The sequence below is a fragment of the Panthera uncia genome, chromosome D2 (assembly GCF_023721935.1).
Source record: "Panthera uncia isolate 11264 chromosome D2, Puncia_PCG_1.0, whole genome shotgun sequence".
Lineage (NCBI taxonomy): Eukaryota > Metazoa > Chordata > Mammalia > Carnivora > Felidae > Panthera > Panthera uncia.
This window is the reverse complement of record NC_064818.1, coordinates 50895408-50913483: the sequence shown is the minus strand read 5'-3', so window position 1 is coordinate 50913483 and position 18076 is coordinate 50895408. Positions and strand designations below refer to the sequence as shown.

Here is an 18076-nt window from a genome sequence, read left to right as displayed (position 1 = left end):
ATATATATATATATATATATATATATATATAAAGTGAGTCAAGATAAAGTATTGCGCTCAGAATTTCACAGTCAGCAGAGCTGGTAACCCTAAATCTATGTTCTTACCACTACATTGTATTATCTCCTGCAATAAAATGTAAGAACTAGGAGCTCTTGCTCTCATAAAACAATGAATTCAAGTCTTACCTTCCCTCCATTGTGATGTGTGAGAAAGGTAATGTCCAGAGAGGCTAAGTAATGTGCCCAAAGTTGCTAACTAATTAATATCACGAGCTGAGGCTGTAACCTAAACAGTACCATTTTAGAGCAGCCTGTGCTTAACTTTCTCTCATTGTGTGGTTGGAGTTGTCATGTTAACAGAACTTGCAGATCATCTGCAAAACAAAAAACAAAAACAAAAAAAACTTTTGTTGTATGTGTTTTTCTCTTGTCTTTCAGGTTCATTGTCAGATCCTCCAAATATTGCTGGCTTAAGTCATTTTTGTGAACATATGCTATTTTTGGGAACAAAGAAATACCCTAAAGAAAACGAATACAGCCAGTTTCTTAGTGAGCATGCAGGAAGTTCAAATGCCTTTACTAGTGGAGAACATACCAATTACTATTTTGATGTTTCCCATGAACACCTAGAAGGTGCCCTAGACAGGTAATGCTGATATCTTATAGATTATTCAACTTTGTGCACTTTATTACACTAATAGTAGTAATAATTATTATTTTTACAAAGATGTCTTCACAGCTTTGTAGCTTAACAAAAAATATTTTAACCAGTATTTTTCCATGCGTTTTATAAAAAAAAAAAAAAAAAGAAAATGAGTGATACTGTCTATTTATTTTGTGGTAGAGGAAAAATAATGGCATGACTTTAAACCAGTCTTCAGCCCTACACAGTATTTTATGGACTTATAAAATTCTCCCCAGCCCTTCCCATTCTAATTGGTATTATATCTGAAGCACGTGATGAAGAATAAACTGTTACAGTGTCATGGATTTCTTTTCAAATATGCTCCTATTCCAGAATGTAGAACTTAAACATTCTGTTCTCCTTTAGTTACTCTAGTCTATGCTTAGTGGATATAGAATTTTTTTTAATTGAAGTATAATTGACATTATATCAGTTTCAGATGTACACCATGATGATTCAGTATTTGTGTACATTGCAAAATGATCCCTACTGTGTAAATCTAGTTACCATATGTCATCATACAAAGTTACAAAAATTTTTTTCTCTTACTATGAAAACTTAACATTTACTCTGTTGTAACTTTTGAGTATGCAATACAATATTATTCGCTGTAGTTACCATGGTGTACATTATATTCCTGTGACTTAATATTTTATAACTGGAAGTGTGTATCTTTTGACTCCTTTCACCGAACCCCCAAACCTCCTTTCTTCTGACAACCATCAGTCTGTTCTCTGTGTCTGTGACTTTTGTTTCTTACATTCCACATATATGTGAGATCATATGGTATTTGTCTTTCTCTGACTTATTTCACTTAGTATAATAGCCCCTAGGTCCATCCATCTTGTTGTAAATGGTAAGATTTCATTTTTTTTTTTAAATGACTGAGTAGTATTCCATTGCATATATATACACTATATCTTCTTTATCCATTTATCCATCCATGGACATTTAGGTTGTTTCCATATCTTGGCTATTATAAATAATGCCACAGTGAACATAAGGATGCATAAATCTTTTCAAATTAGTGTTTTTTGTTACTTGTTTTTTTGGGGGTAAATACCCAGAAGTGGAATTGCTGAATCACATGGTCATTCTATTGTTAACTTTTTGAGAAACCTCCATACTGTTTTCCACAGTGGCTACACTAGTTTACATTCCCACCGACACAAGGGCTCCCTTCTCTCCACATCCTTGGTCAACACTTGTTATTTCTTGCCTTTTTGATAATAGCCATTCTGACTGGTGTGAGGTGATGTCTCATTGTGGTGACACAAAATGTTTTGACCTGCTGTTTTCAACCCTGGGGACATTTTGTGAAAGTATTTCCTGGAGCAAGCTCCATTAGGTCAATTTAATTTCTTAGTTTTCTACACAGCTAACAATTTCTAATTTTTTGTCATATTAGTGTTTTGATTAATTATCCAAAGTAATTTTTCCTTGGTAACTTTTTACAGTTTTCTATATTGCCAAGAAGGTGTAATTCTGCAGCTTTTTTATGGGTCTATAATTAACGTTGACTTAGCCATTTTAGTGATAGCTTTATTTGCTTATATTGATAATAGTCATTACATATTTTTTGAAAACCTAATAGTTTGAATTTATTCCTTAGTGCAAAGAACATTAACAAGGCAGGGGCATGGGTTCAGGATACATGGCTAGGTCATAGTGGTCTGTTTCTTACTTATTCTAGATTATGTTTCAGTCTTTAGGCAGCAGCTTTGAAGTGTAATCATCTTTTATATGTATTCCCAGAAGACTACCATTAATGAGTTCCCTGGGATCATACACTGAATTTAATTTCCTGCTTTACAAATGCTACAGCAGATGTTCATATAATCTCTGTATGATGGAGGATGTCTGTTACTTGACTCAGAGGGGGAAAAAAAAACCTCTTACATAAGAGCATGTTTTTAAAATATTGATTCTACTGTGTCATTATCGTGACCCTTTACGTGGACCTATCCAGCTGTGGTATGTAGCTATTAGGCGCTTTTACCAGCTTAAATGTATTGAGATAGGTAAAAGAGGTTACCTATCCATAAATAGCTGTTCCCGCGTATAGAGAGGTGGAGTTTCCCTTTGGATTGGTTTGTGTGAAGTGCTTAGCACAGTATCGTATTTACTGTGTGCATAAAATAAATATCAGGTAGTGATAACAGTCTCTTTGACAGCTGAACTGTGAAATACAGTTGCTGAGATGTCCATAGACTCAGGAGTCTCTTAAGGCCCCATTCAGACTCTGCTTGTGGCTTCATCTGAATTCTGGATCTTAATTTTTATAAAATGGAATCTAAAGTTTAAGATTTATTACATGAAATCATACTTTAAATTGTAACCTGATATAGGAGAGTTAACTTATAACTAAAGTCATTTTAGTTAAACTTTAGTACTACTACTACTAAAGAATAACCTCAAGAAAAGCGTTTGGTTACTTACGCCAGAGTTACATGACATGTTATTTGTTGAATCACTGCTTATTAAAATTTTAAAATTCTTTTAGTATTTTATAAAAGCTCATAATTGTGTCTTAGTCAAACTACTGTGTCATAGGTTTTTTTATTCCATCATTTTTTCCCCACTAATAAAGTTTGTTTGTTTTTCTCTAGAGGAAGAAAAAACATTCAAATAGAGCCTTTAAAAAGTAGGTCACTTAGCTTGTCCTAAAATGTCTGAGTCTTAAGTGCAGTTGCACCTCAGACTGTAAGTTTAAGATTTTTTTGCCCAAGAACTGTCACCTGCCTTTTCCTTTTTTGGAGAATTAGCAATATATAACAGGGATTTTCATGACTTGCCAAATTGCAAATCTTAAATAGATTGCTACTGTCTTCATAAGTCTGCCTTGACTTTTTGCTGTTGTGATATTTTGATTTATAGTAAGAAATCTATATTTGGTTTTTCTTCCTGTTCCTGGCCCATAGCTCCTAAAACCCATGGAATTTCCTAAGTGATGAGAGTATTAAAGGTGTCTTTTGGCATGTTAATAAGGTGACTTTGGGGAATCCCCTAGGTAACCTGACAGTTTGTTTCCAGGGCAACCAGCCCTGCTATAGAAAGGTTGGAACTTTCTCTCCAAATCCCAGACCTTCCAAGTGGGGCTGGAGATTGAGTTCAGTTACCAGTAGCTTATGATTTAATCAATCATGCTTATGTAATGAAGTGTTCATAAAAACCCAAAAGGACAGGGTTTGTACAACTTCCAGGTTGGTGAAAGCATGGAGGTTTGGGGAGAGTAGCTTCCATGCCTCTTCCCATGTACATCCCTGTGCATCCTTTCTATTTGGCCCTTCCTGAATTATTTCCTTTTGTAATAAACTGGTGATCTAGTGAGTAAAATGTTTCTGTGAGTCAGGTGAGCTGTTGTAGCAAATTTATTGAACCAGAGGAGGTGATGGGAACCTCTGATCTGTAGCCACTTAGAAGCCCAAGTCCAGCCTCTGAAGTGTGTGTTGGGGTCGGGGGCAGTCTGGTAGATCTGAGTATATTTTCACTAATATCTCTGGGGTAGATCGACTTCTCTGAATTTATACATGTCCAATATTTTTCTTTTGTTACTTTTTAAAACTTATTTTGCATTTCTTTTTCTTGGTTGCAATGGTAGTGTTTTTGGTTCTGTAGAATTCATACTTCCTATCTGTTGAGTTTCAAATATATTTTTAAAGGCTACTCTTTTAAAATAATAGCTTTCAAATTGTTAATTGTGTTTCCTACCCTTAGGTTTGCACAGTTTTTCCTGTGCCCCTTGTTTGATGAGAGTTGCAAAGACAGAGAGGTGAATGCAGTTGATTCAGAACATGAGAAGAATGTGATGAATGATGCCTGGAGACTCTTTCAGTTGGAAAAAGCTACGGGGAATCCCAAACACCCCTTCAGCAAATTTGGGACAGGTTTGTCAACAGCGGCTTTCATGCATTAGTTCTCTCTGACCTCATTTAAACCCCTGGCCTCTTTTTACAGTATTGTATTTTATAGTTCAGGTTAGAGGATTTTGGAACTCCCATTCCTATCTGTGCTGTTCTTTATAAACTCCCAGTCCTGAGGAAAGGTTGTTACATCATTGCTACTCCCTGTTATTTCTTACCATACCACTACACTTAGGTCGTCTGCTTGGTCTCTGTGTCAGCATTTATATTTGTGACTTGTGATCTGAGATGAGGCTGAAGCTTAGGTATGTGAGTTTCATGGAAAAAGTGATGGGTTATTAAGAAGAGTGATCAAATATGAAGCAAGTTTGTTGGATAACAAGGTATAGGATGGAATTCAGAGTTCAGAAACCGTAAGAATGAAGTGGTTATAATCCCTTTAGTAGGTGACTAGCATTTTGGCTAGTAGTTCAAAAAGATGCAAATAGGCTCTTGACAGTGGACTTCATACATAAAACTTGGGATGATATTCTTAAAATTGTAGTAGTAGTGACCTAAGCAATTATTTAGCCCTCCTGAGGGGTTACTCTGGCCCTCATTTAAAAAAAAAAATATTTTTTAATGTTTATTTACTTTTGAGAGAGAGACAAGAGACAGAGTGCAAGTGGGGGAGGGGCAGAGAGAAAGGGAGACAGAATACGAAGCAGCTCCAGGCTCTGAGCTGTCAGCACAGAACCTGATGCGGGGCTTGAACTCACAAGCTGTGAGACCATGACCTAAGCTGAAGTTGGTCGCTTAAGGGATTGAACCACCCAGGTGCCCCGGCCCTCATTTAAACAGAGGTCTAAATGTTTAAGGAATAGAGCTGTTAAAGGTGTGAATAGATGTTAACTAGCATTTCAAAGAGAGAAGAGAATAGATCCTTGTATTCTGAAATCTATCTTCCAAAGAGAAGTGCTTTTTAAGTGCTCATTTCTAGGCTCCTTTAATCCTCTGGCTCCCATGACCTCCGCTTGTACTCCCTACACATGCCTACTGTCCTTCATGGGGCTGGCTGTGTGGGAGCTGGAAAGTTGTAGAAGAGTTCTACATAGAGTGCTATAGTCTCCTGGAAGGAGACTAGGGGTGGGATGACAGGGAGTAGAATAAAATAAATGTGGAGATTCTTGACTTCATAATTGTACCCTTTTTCGTTATTCAGATTTTCATTAAAAAATACATATTTAGGGGTGTCTGGGTGGCTCAGTTGGTTAAGTGTCCAACTCCAGGTTTTTGGCTCAGGTCATGATCTCACCGTTCATGGGTTCGAGTCCAGTGGCAGGCTCTGTGCTGACAGTGTGGAGCCTGCTTGGGATCCTCTCTCCTTCTCTCTCTGTCCCTCCCCCCCACACACATACACACACTCTCTCTCTCAAAATAAATAAATAAACATTAGGAAAGAAGTACATGTTTAATTTAAATATTTAAATAGTGCAAAAGTATTCAAGAAGCAAACACAAAAACTCTCTCTTTTCCTCATCTCCTGCCGATCCCACTCACCAGATGTAATCGTTGTTAACAGGTTGCTATGATTAAAATACTGCTTTGGGGATTATAAAATGGCATAAAAATAATAGATTGCTTAGTGTACTTACAAATTTATGCATATTATATAACTTAATTTGGAGAACGTTTTTTAAGACTATAAAGACAGCTTTCTTTCAGTTTGGATACCATTCCAATATATCCAACAGCAGCCAGGAAATTAGCATAGCATTGCAGAATTAAAAGGAGTTTTTTGTTTTTGTTTTTGTTTCTTTTTTTCAGTTTATTTATCTTTTTTCTTTCTTTCTTTTTTTTTTTTTTTTACTAGTCTCTGCACCCTATGTGGGGCTCAGACTCATGACCCCAATATAAAGGGTCACATGCTCTTCCGACTGGGCCAGCCAGATGCCCCAAATTAGGAGTTTTAATACATTGTGATTGGAAACAATGATATTCTTTAGACTTCTAGTACTTGGCACTCAATATCGATGTCATTGTTAAGATGAATCCTGTGGTCCCTAAAATGTCTATGTAATGCTGAGTTGTTTGAAAGGTAGCCTTTGTGGAGAACATCAGCATGCATGGCATGTCAAAAAGGGGAGGTGAGATTTATTTTTTAAAGTTTATTTATTTACTTTGGGGGGGGGGTGAAAAGAGAGAGAATCCCAAGCAGGCCCCACACTGTTAGCGTGGAGCCCTACGCAGGGCGTGAACCCACAAACCGTGAGATCATGACCTGGGTGGAAACCATGAGTCAGACTCTTAACACCCACTGAGCCACCCAGGCACCCTAAGAAGGGGATGTGAGTTTAAAAAAAACAAATTTCAAAATCATTACATCCAAATGGTAGTTGTCCTTTAAGTAGTCCCTCTGGTAGGTTAGATTACTTACACCAACAATGCTGCTATTGTGTAGAACGTGTTGGAGCTCCTCTTTGGGAGTTGCTTTCTTTGAAACAGCCTCACTGGTGACAAATTGTAATCAGCATAATCAGGAAGCAGCCACAGATCTTCCAAAAATAAATACAGTGAATAAGGTGGGTAATATTACTTCTGGTCACAAACAAGGAACAGCCTTAAAGTGTTCTAGAGGAAGGTTTTGGGAGGGATGGGCAAAGAGAAACATTGAATGGTCATATATGTATGGATGGATTCTGAGGGCAGGCTTGCTTTTATAAACCACTGACAAGGCCAACCAGTTAGTCAGCAAAGTATGAGGTAATATAAACAGCTAAAAGATGACTGAGCCAGACTCCATAGAAAAGTATAGAAAATGTGCAAATGCCAGGTTACCTTCTGATTTTAGAAGTATAAACTAACTTTAAACTTTTTGGAGGAGAGGTTCTGTCTGTTTTTAAGGTCACAGATATGTTTGAAAATATGATGGAAGCTGTATACCCTCACGCTGGAAATTATACATATAACATTTTACAGAAATGATCCTTGAAGAAGAATCCTTGTCAAAAATTCATACTTAATTTACTTCTGTTACTTTTGAGTGACTTAAGATGTTTCTGTGAATGTAGGTCATTTTCTCCATCAAGAGAGTATGACTTATGTTAATAATAATAATATTTAAAATATCAAAAATATATTTAAAACATTTTTAAAATAAAAGTATCAGGAAAAGCTGGGTATTTTTATTTATTTTATTTATTATTTTATTATTTTTTGATGTTTATTTATTTTTGAGAGAGAGAGCACGAGCAGGGAAGGGGCAGAGAGAGAGGAAGACACAGAATCTGAAGCAGGCTCCAGGCTCTGAGCTGTCAGCACAGAGCCTGAATTGGGGCTCGAACTCAGAAACCGCAAGATCATGACCTGAGCCAAAGTCGGATGCTTAACCAACTAAGCCACCCAGGTGCCCCTATTTTTATTTTTTTTAATGTTTTTATTTATTTATTTTTTTTGAGAGAGAGACAGAATGTGAGCTGGGGAGGGGCAGAGAGAAAGGGAGACACAGAATCTGAAGCAGGCTCCAGGCTCTGAGCTGTCAGCACAGAGCCCAAGGCAGGCCTCGAACCCACAAACTGTGAGATCATGACCTGAGCCAAAGTCGGATTTCTTAACTGACTGAGCCACCCAGGCGCCCAAGCTGGCTATTTTTAAATGAACAAAAGCCAAGCATTATTTATTTTTAAGAAAACCTTGCGATAAGATGTTTGTCCTTTCTAGTGGGTTTTTCATGCTTCAAAATAGTATAGATCAGTTGCTTTCAAACTCTTTTGTATACAACCCACTGTAAGAAGCACGTTTTACTTAGCAACTCAGAGCACATATACGTGTGTTTGTGTAAGCAGATAAAACAAAAATTTTTACCAAACAGTATCTGCCTAATATCTTGGTATACCTTGTTATATTCTGTTTCTTTAAAAAAAAAAAAAAAAAAAATCTGGTCTGTTAATACATTAAATTTATTTCATTACAATCAAATGGGTTCCAACCCACAGTGTAAATAGTCCATAGTGTTAGGCAGTCATTTTAGTAGGCTCAGAAAAGACATTTGATAAAGCTCAGCACTCGTTCATGAACAAAAACAACAAAAAACTCTGGAGCTGATAAAAGCCTGCATCAAACATGAAAATTATTGATGAGGTTTCAAAAGGATTTCCATTGAAAGGTGAAAACAAAACAGGAATACCCTGTAATAACTTTTTTATTCAGCTGTATCATTGCAGTAAAACAAGAGAAGGCAATGTGCTATGTAAGAGGTAGAAAGGAAGCAAAAGAAAAAAAAGAAAGGTAGAAAAGGAAGGAAAACTTATTCCTGAACACTGAGATAATTCACCCAGGTTGCCTAAAGACAAGAAACACCAAAATTGTATTTTTGTATCCATAGTAATTAATTTAGAAAAACATTACAGGAAAAATAATTTCATTTACAGTATAAAAGTAGCTTTAAGGTGTTTAGAAATGAATCTAATAAGAGGTGTGAGAAATATATAGTGGATATAAAAGAATACCTGAGTAAATGGGGAGATAAACCATGTTCATGAATGGGTAACCTCAGTATCACACAAATGTAAGTTCACCCCAAATTTATCCAAATTCAATGCAGTGCCAATTGAAAGCCCTAGTTTTGTTTTGTTTGTTTGAAGAGCCTGATAATCTGATTATAAAATTAATAAGAAAGAGTAAAGGGCCAAGAATAACTAAGATACTAAGAACAACAAAGAAGGGACTAATTCTCCCAGATACCAAGACTTACTGTTCTAGTTGTTACAGTAGCGGAACTATTGCAAGAATACAGGAAGATAAGAGATTATGGACCCTAGAAACATAGCACACATAGAAATTTGACCTAAGACAGAGGTACATTACAAATAGATGAAGAGAGGAGAAACTAGTTATCTGTGTAGAAATAAGTAAAATTAGGTGCTTATGTCATACCATGCATAAAAATAAATTCCAGGTCAATTAGACCTAATTATGGGAAGGAAACTTTACAACTTGTAGAAGAAAATACAGATTTTTTTCATCTTAAGGAAAGCATTCTTAAAAGAAAAAAAGAGATAAACTAAAAAACAGACTCTTAACTATAGAGGACAAACTGACACTGATGGTCACCAAAAGAGAGGTGGGTAGAGGGATGGGTGAAATAGGTGAAGGGGATTAAGAGTACACTTACACGAACACTGAGTAGAGTATAGAATTGTTGAGTCACTGGATTGTACATCTGATACTAATATCACAAACCGTATCTTTTAGAGATAAAGATAAATCATAGGTTTAAAGATAAATTTGATTTCATCAAAATTTAAAATTTCTGTTCAATAGACATAAAAGCAAAAGATAATCCATACACTCATTGAAGGTATTTGCAAAGCATGTAACATAAAAAGTTGTATAAGTAAATAAGTAAAAGATAAAACAGCTCGTTAGAAAAAATAGGCAAAGGATATGAATATGGAGTTTACAGAAGAGGGTATTTGGGTAAACATAAAAAAGATGCTCAAATCATTAAAATCAGGGGGAAATTAAAATAAATAATTAAAAAATAAAAACACTGAGATACCATTTCACACCTATCAGGTTGGCAACAACAAAGTCAGGCGGAACTGAGGATTATGGTGAGGATGCGGGAAAACAGAAACTCAGATGCTGTTGATGGGAAAATAAATTGGTTCATCCACCTTGTAAAACAATTTGGCAATGTCTAATAAAGTGATGCCTAGTCCCTTTGACCCAAGGAATTCATTTCTTCACAAGTACTCTAGAGAGAAACAACTTTAGTTATTGCGCACAGGGAACATACACAAGAATTCTCATGAAGCATTTTTTGAATTAGTGAAAAGTAGGAAATGACTTAAATGTCCAGCAACAGTTGAATAAATTAATACATTTTGGTCTATGCATACAGTAGAGTATTCTATAAAAGCTAAAATGAGTGAGCTAGAACTCATGTATGAAACCAGGTAAAGAGCAAAATATTTTGAGCAAAATGCAAGTTGCAGAATGTGTTTTGGGTGATAGCTTTCTATAAAATTTGAAGACAGGCAAACCAATACTGCATCTCGTAATGTCTGTATATGTATATGATCTAGTATAAAATGTGCATGAGAATGCTTAAACACCAACTTCCCTTTAGTATGTCTGCGAGTGGGGAGACAGACAGGCAGGAGAGACTGTATCTCTAGGAGGAGAAAGATTTGTAACAAAATGTGGCAAAATGTGAAGAGTGGTAAAACTGGGTGGTGAGTACATAGGTGTACATGGTGTAAGTCTGTATGTTTAAACATTTATAAATATTCCACAGTTTTAAAATTTAAGGATAAATGTGAAATATTTCTTTTACCCATTTATCACAAATGGAAAAACGAAAGGCTGAGAGGGTGACACTTTTCAGGATGAGCAGAAGAAGGCCTCCTTTTGTGTGTGGGGACTGTTTGTATGTTTACTACATAAGCACATCTGTGTCAAAAGATAGCTGCAGGTTACCTGTCTTGTTCTGGTAAGCGTTTGGTTTTGCAAACCTTTGTCTAACCAAGTGGGACAAGCCCTTAAATTACTATTCTTTTTCTTGTATCTTCGTTCCCATGCTGAGAGTTCTCACATTCTCAAACTGACATCTGGCAAGTATTTTTCTGTTTCAAGTTAGTTACTCTGTTTGAAAGTTGTTTTCCTAGATATTGTGTGTTAAATCTGTCTCCACACATGTCTTCATTGAATCCCTTTATGGCTCTCCTACCCTCAAACTTCAGCCAGGAATCCCACCTCTAACTAGCATATTCTAGGTGATTTAAAGTTTGGCCTCCGAAGTTGGGCAGCACTCTATTTAAATATTTGCTCTACCACTGGCTAGCTCAGGGACACTGGGCACGTTGCTTAACTTCTGTAGGCCTCAGTTTCCTCCCATATCAGGTTGACATGAGAATTAAGTGAGGTTGTCCGTGTGAAGTGGTTGGAGAAAAGTCTGGGGTCTATAATAATGTTTAATAAGTTGGATTTTAAAAAATACTTTGGAAAAGGAAAAAGAAAAGAGAAAATCTTAGTTCTGGTCATTTTTTAGTGATCTGTTTCTCTAACCTAACACCACAGACATGATGGGAGCAGCTGGAAAGAAAATAAAAGAAGGAAGTCAAGTAGGTAGGGGAAACAACAGGCACTCCTTTATAAGTGGAATGAAAGGTGAAGTGGAAGGGCGTGTGGAAGAAGGGGGGTTTGTTACTTAGTTATTTACTATGTTTTGTAGTTTGTACTATAGGATAAGAATTTAAGCAGGGTCTTACAAGTTGGCCCAGATGAGTCTTTCTCTCTTAGTTGACAAGTAATTCTTCTTTTAACCCCCTACATGTAAAGTACATTAGAATATGCAAAGAAATGTAACCAGTATCTTTACATTCAAAGTGCTTATAGTTGTGTTGGAAAGTTAAGACACACCCAGGATTTCACTGGAGTATAACCTTGGGTTTAGTTTTCTGGGATCATTATCTCTTCTTTGTCCTCCTCCTCACTAATTTTTATTGACTGCTGTGCTAAGTAATTTACCTGGATTGTTTAATTTAATTCTTACAGTATTCCCAGTAGGTATATACCCTTATTATTTCCATTTTACAGATGAGTAAACTAAGACTTGAGAGAAGATAAATTGCTTGTGATCACTCAGCTTTAAGTGCTGGGGCATGCTCTAAACCCAGATCTGTTACTTTTAATCACTATTCTATTCTGCCTGCTTAGGGTTGCCTGGAATTGAATTCTCCAGGACCTCAGAGGATATGCAAACTGAATTCTCCTGAAGGGTAGGTAGGATTTTCTTAAGCAGAAGAAAGGAAGAGCCGTTTAAGAGGAAAAGCAACTAATATTTATTGTATGAGTATTAAATGCCACACACTGAGTAGGTATTCTACCTAATATGATTTCACTTAATGTTTACCACAGTACTGAAATTTCATCATGCCCTGTGACAGATGTCGAAATGAGTATTGAGAGAGAATGGCCTTGAGGGGCATGCAGGGAGAGGGAGGTGGGGTGGTGGTGGAACTTTCTTTGTGGGTTCGGGGATTTGATATCACGTCAGTCTGAACTCAAAGCCGGTGTTCTTTACCATAATGTTAGGTTGGCCCCCAGAACTATGACAAAAAGAAAGGACCAAGGAGTGAGCCCAGTGTCTTTTGGAGAAAACAAGTTAGAATAGTTGTAACAAAGAACACTTTGCATAGGAAAAGGAAGGAACAGAGCAGGAAAATGGACTGGAAATGAAAAATAGGAAATGCAAACAAGATAACTGAAGGACTCCTGATCTTGAGATGATGGTAATGATACAAAGTCAGATCCTGATAAAAGTTAATCATTTACTTTTCCTCCCTTACCTCCTTCTCTTTGTCTCCCTCCTTTTATTTTTTTAAAAAATTTTTTTAATGTTTATTTTTTAGAGATAGAGCATGAGTGGGGGCAGGGCGGAGAGCAAGAGGGAGACCCAAAATCTGAAGCAGGCTCCAGGCTCTGAGCTGTCAGCACAGAGCCTGACTTGTGGCTTGAACTCACAAACCATGAGGTCATGACCTAAGCCAAAGTTGGATGCTTAACCGACTGAGCCACCCAGGTGCCCCTCTCCCTCCTTCTTAAATGAAGAATTTAAAACATACAAAAATAAGCAAATACTGTAATGAATCTCGTGTATGCATTGCCCTGCTTCTGGCCCGTCCAGACTGATCCACATTCCCATTCACCCCCTTGTATTGTTTTGAAGAGATCCTAGATAGCATATCCCTTCACTCACAAAGATTTCAGTATATACCTCTCAAAGATGAGGACTCTTTTAAAAACAATATTATCACTAATAGCCAATCTAGTTTTCATATTTCTAGTTGTCTCATAAAAACCTGTAATTTTAAAAGTTTATTTGGATTAGGGTCCACATAATGTTCAAATGTTAGTGAGTGATAGGTCCTTAAATATCTTTTACTCTGTAGGTATAGGTTCATCCTTATCTCCCTCCCCTCCCCACCCTGAAATTAATTTATTGAAGGATGAGGTTGGTTGCTGCATAGAGCTTTTCATAGCCTAGATTTTCCTGCTTGCATCCCCAACAATATATTTTAGCATATTCCTATCTCTGACCTCTGTATTTCCACAAATTGGCAGGTGAGTATAGAGGCTTGATCAGATTCATGGGGTTTTTGGACAAGACTTCCTAGGTGGTGATGTGGTCTTCTGTCAGGGTCATATAATGTCTAGTGTTGCAACCATTCATCCTCAGTGTGTCACTTCCCTAATTCTAATTCTCTTATTTCTCCTACTATTTGACCACCCAGTGGTACAGCTGTTATAGGAAAAGCAAGACAAGTGCTTGATTCGTTCCCTTCATTTACAGTTTTCAAAATAATGAATTGGTTCCCTAGCATCCTTGAATGATGACTCATTTGTTTGGTTATACAAATATTTGAATTGTTTCAGCCCACTTACTCATTTAATATTCCCTAAGTTTTTCCACGGATACTGTTTTTCATTGTTATTGTCTTTTTTTTTCCTTGCTAGCGTATGTGTCTATGGAAAATTAGAAATTTACAGAAACCTAGAACTGGATTAACCAAGTATACAGGTGCTTTATTAAGGCATTTATGAGGTTTTCTTTTTTTCTTTTTTTTTTTTTTTTTAATTTATTTTTGGGACAGAGAGAGACAGAGCATGAACGGGGGAGGGGCAGAGAGAGAGAGGGAGACACAGAATCGGAAACAGGCTCCAGGCTCCGAGCCATCAGCCCAGAGCCTGACGCGGGGCTCGAACTCACGGACCGCGAGATCGTGACCTGGCTGAAGTCGGACGCTTAACCGACTGCGCCACCCAGGCGCCCCTGAGGTTTTCATTTCTAGTCCCATCTCATAACTTACATCTTATCCTTGCATGTCCTAACCCAGGTGCAGGAGAATTGCCCTTTAGAATTTTATGGGAAAATTTGTATGTCTCAAAAGGCTTTAGTCCCTTCCAGAATTTTTAGAAGAATGCCGTAGCAGGAACAAAGAGCTTTTTAATTTTTGTTTATTTTTAATTTTTTTGTGTTTGTTTATTTTTGGGAGAGAGAAAGACAGTGTGTGAGTTGGGGGATAGGGCATAGAGAGAGGGAAACAGAATCCGAAGCAGGCTCCAGACTCTGAGCTCTAAGTGCAGAGCCCAATGTGGAGCTTGAATCCACAAACTGCGAGATCATGACCTGAGCCAAAGTCGGACACGCAACCGATGGAGTCACCCAGGTGTCCCTAATTTTTATTTATTTATTTTTACTTATTGAGAGAGAGAGAGAGAGACAGAGACAGAGAATCCCAAGCAGGCTTGTGCTGATAGCGTGGGGCTCCATCTCACGAACTTGAGATCATGACTTGAGCAGAAATCAAGAGTCAGACACTTAACTGACTAAGCCAACCAGGAGCCCCAAGAAAGAGCTTTTTTTTTTTTTTAAAAAAAATGTATAATACAATTGACCCTTGAATAGTGTGGGAGTTAAGAGTGCTGACTCTTCCCATAGCTGAAAATCCATGTGTAACTTTTTTTCTCTAAGTTTATTTATTTTTAAGTAATCTGTACACCCAACATAGGACTTAAACTCATGACCCTGAGATCAAGAATTACACATTCCCATGACTGAGCCAGCCAGGCGCCCCCCCATGTATAACTTGAATCCCCACAAAACTTTACTACTAATAGCTTATGTTGACCAGAAGCCTTACCAATAATGTAAACAACCCATATTTTGTATGTTATATGTATTGTATACTGTATTCTTACAATAAAGTAAGCTAGAGAAAAGAAAATGTTAAAATCATAAGAGAAAATACATTTATAGTCTTTACTGAATTGTATTTATTTATACAAGTAATGTATTTATTGGAAAAAATCCACAGGTGAGTGGATCCATGAATTCAAACCCATGTTGTTCAAGGGTCAACTGTACTTCCAAGTAATTAGCTATAGATATATTAACATGACTTTTAGAATCTTGGGATTTCAGAAAACACTTAAGATTTTCATCGTTTTAACTAGCAAGTTGACTTTCCGTGAGAGCCTTATCACACATACAGTTGGAGATGGCTCTAGTTTCTACTTAAAAAATTTTTTTAATGTTTATTTACTTTGAGAGAGACAGAGACAGAATATGAGTGGGTTAGGGGCAGAGAGAAAGGGAGACACAGATCTGAAGCAGGATCCAGGCTCCGAGCTGTCAGCACAGAGTCTGACGCGGGGCTAGAACTGATGAGCTGTGAGATCATGACCTGAGCCGAAGTCAGACGCTCAACTGACTGAGCCACCCAGGCGCTCCAAGACGGCTCTAGTTTCTAAAACAGATTTCTAAAACTTCAAACTCAGTCTTTCGTACATGATAAGATATATATGCTTGGCTTCAGAATTTTCCAGGAAAATAAATTCTTTTTCTTGAAATTTGGTATTTGTATACATTAGTACTGAGTTTGTAAGCTTTTTTCTTTTTAATAGTATTTAAAGTAGTTGTTGCAATGAAAATGTAGGCTAGCATTTACTGAGCTTTATAATTTATACAACCTTTTTCATATCCATTATCACTTTTCATAAGCTTCATAACAACCCAAGTTAATATTAAATAATTATTGTCTGACAGGCGCTATGCTGAGCCTTTATTATTCAAATAATCCTCCTAGCAATCCTCTGAGGTTGGTGCTTTTATTATTCTATGTTACAAATAAGGAAACTGGGGCCTAGCAAGGTTGAGAAACTTGCCTGTATCTCAAAGCTAGGAAATGGAGGCGGCGGTGTGTGTGTGTGTGGGGGGGGTGTTGAGCCCTAGCTCTTAACAACTGGGCCTGTATCCATGTTGGCCCTATTTTGCCGACCAAATAAATGACCCCTTGGAGATGTTGGGAGACTTTTCCAAGGTCGTTTAATTGATATGTGATGGAGTCAGGACAAGAAACCCTGAATCTTCCAGCTGCCAAGCCAGTGCTCTCTCCAGCAGGCCCAGAGTAGAAGGGTTCCAGTCAGCAACCCTGATATCCTCAGTCCACTGCTGGAGCTCACTGTAATGGTAACAGAGCCAGAAAGGTAAGATTCAGGATTTTGGTAGCAGCATTTCAGTTGATACAAATGACCTAGCTGAGTTAGCACTAAATTAGGACAGTATGTGTCTAGAGACTGAACTGGTATTTGTTTTCCCAGCCATATTCACAGTGTTCTCCACCATGGATCCTTAGGTAGAAGAAAGTTATCTAGACCATTTACTGAGCTTTCTTCTCTACTTCAGTGCCACCATTTCTGTGATATTCTCAGAAGCCAGGAGTCTCTCCTACAATTCACATCATAACAGCAGTAGCTGTTGTTAATTGTGTGTTTATTTTGTTATACATGAAGTATTAAGTACTTTAAACTTTTTACAGATTCATTAACTGTCATAAAAGAGGTAGGTTCAAAACCATTTACCAGATCATTCCTACATATTACTTAAAGACGCAGAGTGTTACAAATACAGTTTGGGCATCTGATGTGCCCTTCTTCATTTGCCGTTTCCCCCCTGCTTCTGGGAGGTAACTACTGTCTTAAGTTTGTTTGGTGACTACTATTACCATGTTTGTTTGTTTGTTTTTTTAATATCTCTAGTCATGTATTTATCTCTAAGCAATGTGTTGTATAGTTTTTAGTTTTACAAAAATGGCATTTTATTGTGAGTAATCTCTGCCACTTGTATTTTTTTATTCACCATTATATTTGTAAGAGTTCTCCATATTGGTGAATGTGCCTCTGGTTAAGTTTTTAAATTTTTATTGCTGCTATTTGAAAAATTCACTGAATATATCACTCTTTTATCTATCTTCCTGTTAATGGAATAGTGCTCCTATAAGCATTCTTGTACATATGTCCTTGCACACAGTTCTTTAGGGTACACGTGTCCAGCAGTGGAATTACTGTGTAGTAGGATATGTACATCTTCACATTCAATAAATATTGTCAAGTTGTTGCTTATAGTGGTTGATTTAAAATACACTTTATCTTGTAGTGGCTGAGTTCTCATTTCTCCACATCCGTAAACAGCACTTGACATCATCAGGCTTTCATATTTTTGCTATTTATTGAATGTGAAATATTACTCTTAAGCTTGTCTACATGCGTTTTTTGGGTTTTTTTTCTAATTTGGTGTAAACCTACCAATGTAAGAATTGATACTGAACCTAAGAGAAGTAAAGTGACTTGTTTAAGGTCATGCAACCAGAAGATGGCTGAAGCTGGATTAGATGAGAGCTCTGTGAACACCAAAGCCAGTGCCTGTTCCTCCCTACCTAAGGGTCATGGCCCCAACACCGACAGAGTTCACCTGGTGATTCAAGGACTGATTCTGAAGTTCTGTACATTATGCCCTGCTTTTCCTTTCATTTCGTTGTCTATTTCTTGAGAAATTCTACCAGCTAGCCTTCCTGTTTTTAGTTAACTCTTTTAAAGGATTTGTTATAAAAGGGTTAATAAACTTAATAGCAAGATGGAGTCTTTGCCCCATTTGTTTTTGAGGTGTGTGTGTGTGTGTGTGTGTGTGTGTGTGTGTGTGT

At 37.1% G+C, this 18076-nt stretch overlaps 1 protein-coding gene across 3 annotated transcripts in view; it reads left to right on the top strand.

Moving 5' to 3' along the window:
* The window catches only part of IDE (insulin degrading enzyme), a 114983-nt gene that overhangs the window by 41100 nt on the left and 55807 nt on the right, over nt 1–18076 (top strand). For all 3 annotated transcript variants that reach the window (XM_049646384.1, XM_049646383.1, XM_049646385.1), the window contains exons 3-4: nt 441–648; nt 4405–4574. In XM_049646384.1, the coding sequence (XP_049502341.1) occupies nt 441–648; nt 4405–4574 (378 nt within the window). The remainder of the gene's footprint in view (nt 1–440; nt 649–4404; nt 4575–18076) is intronic.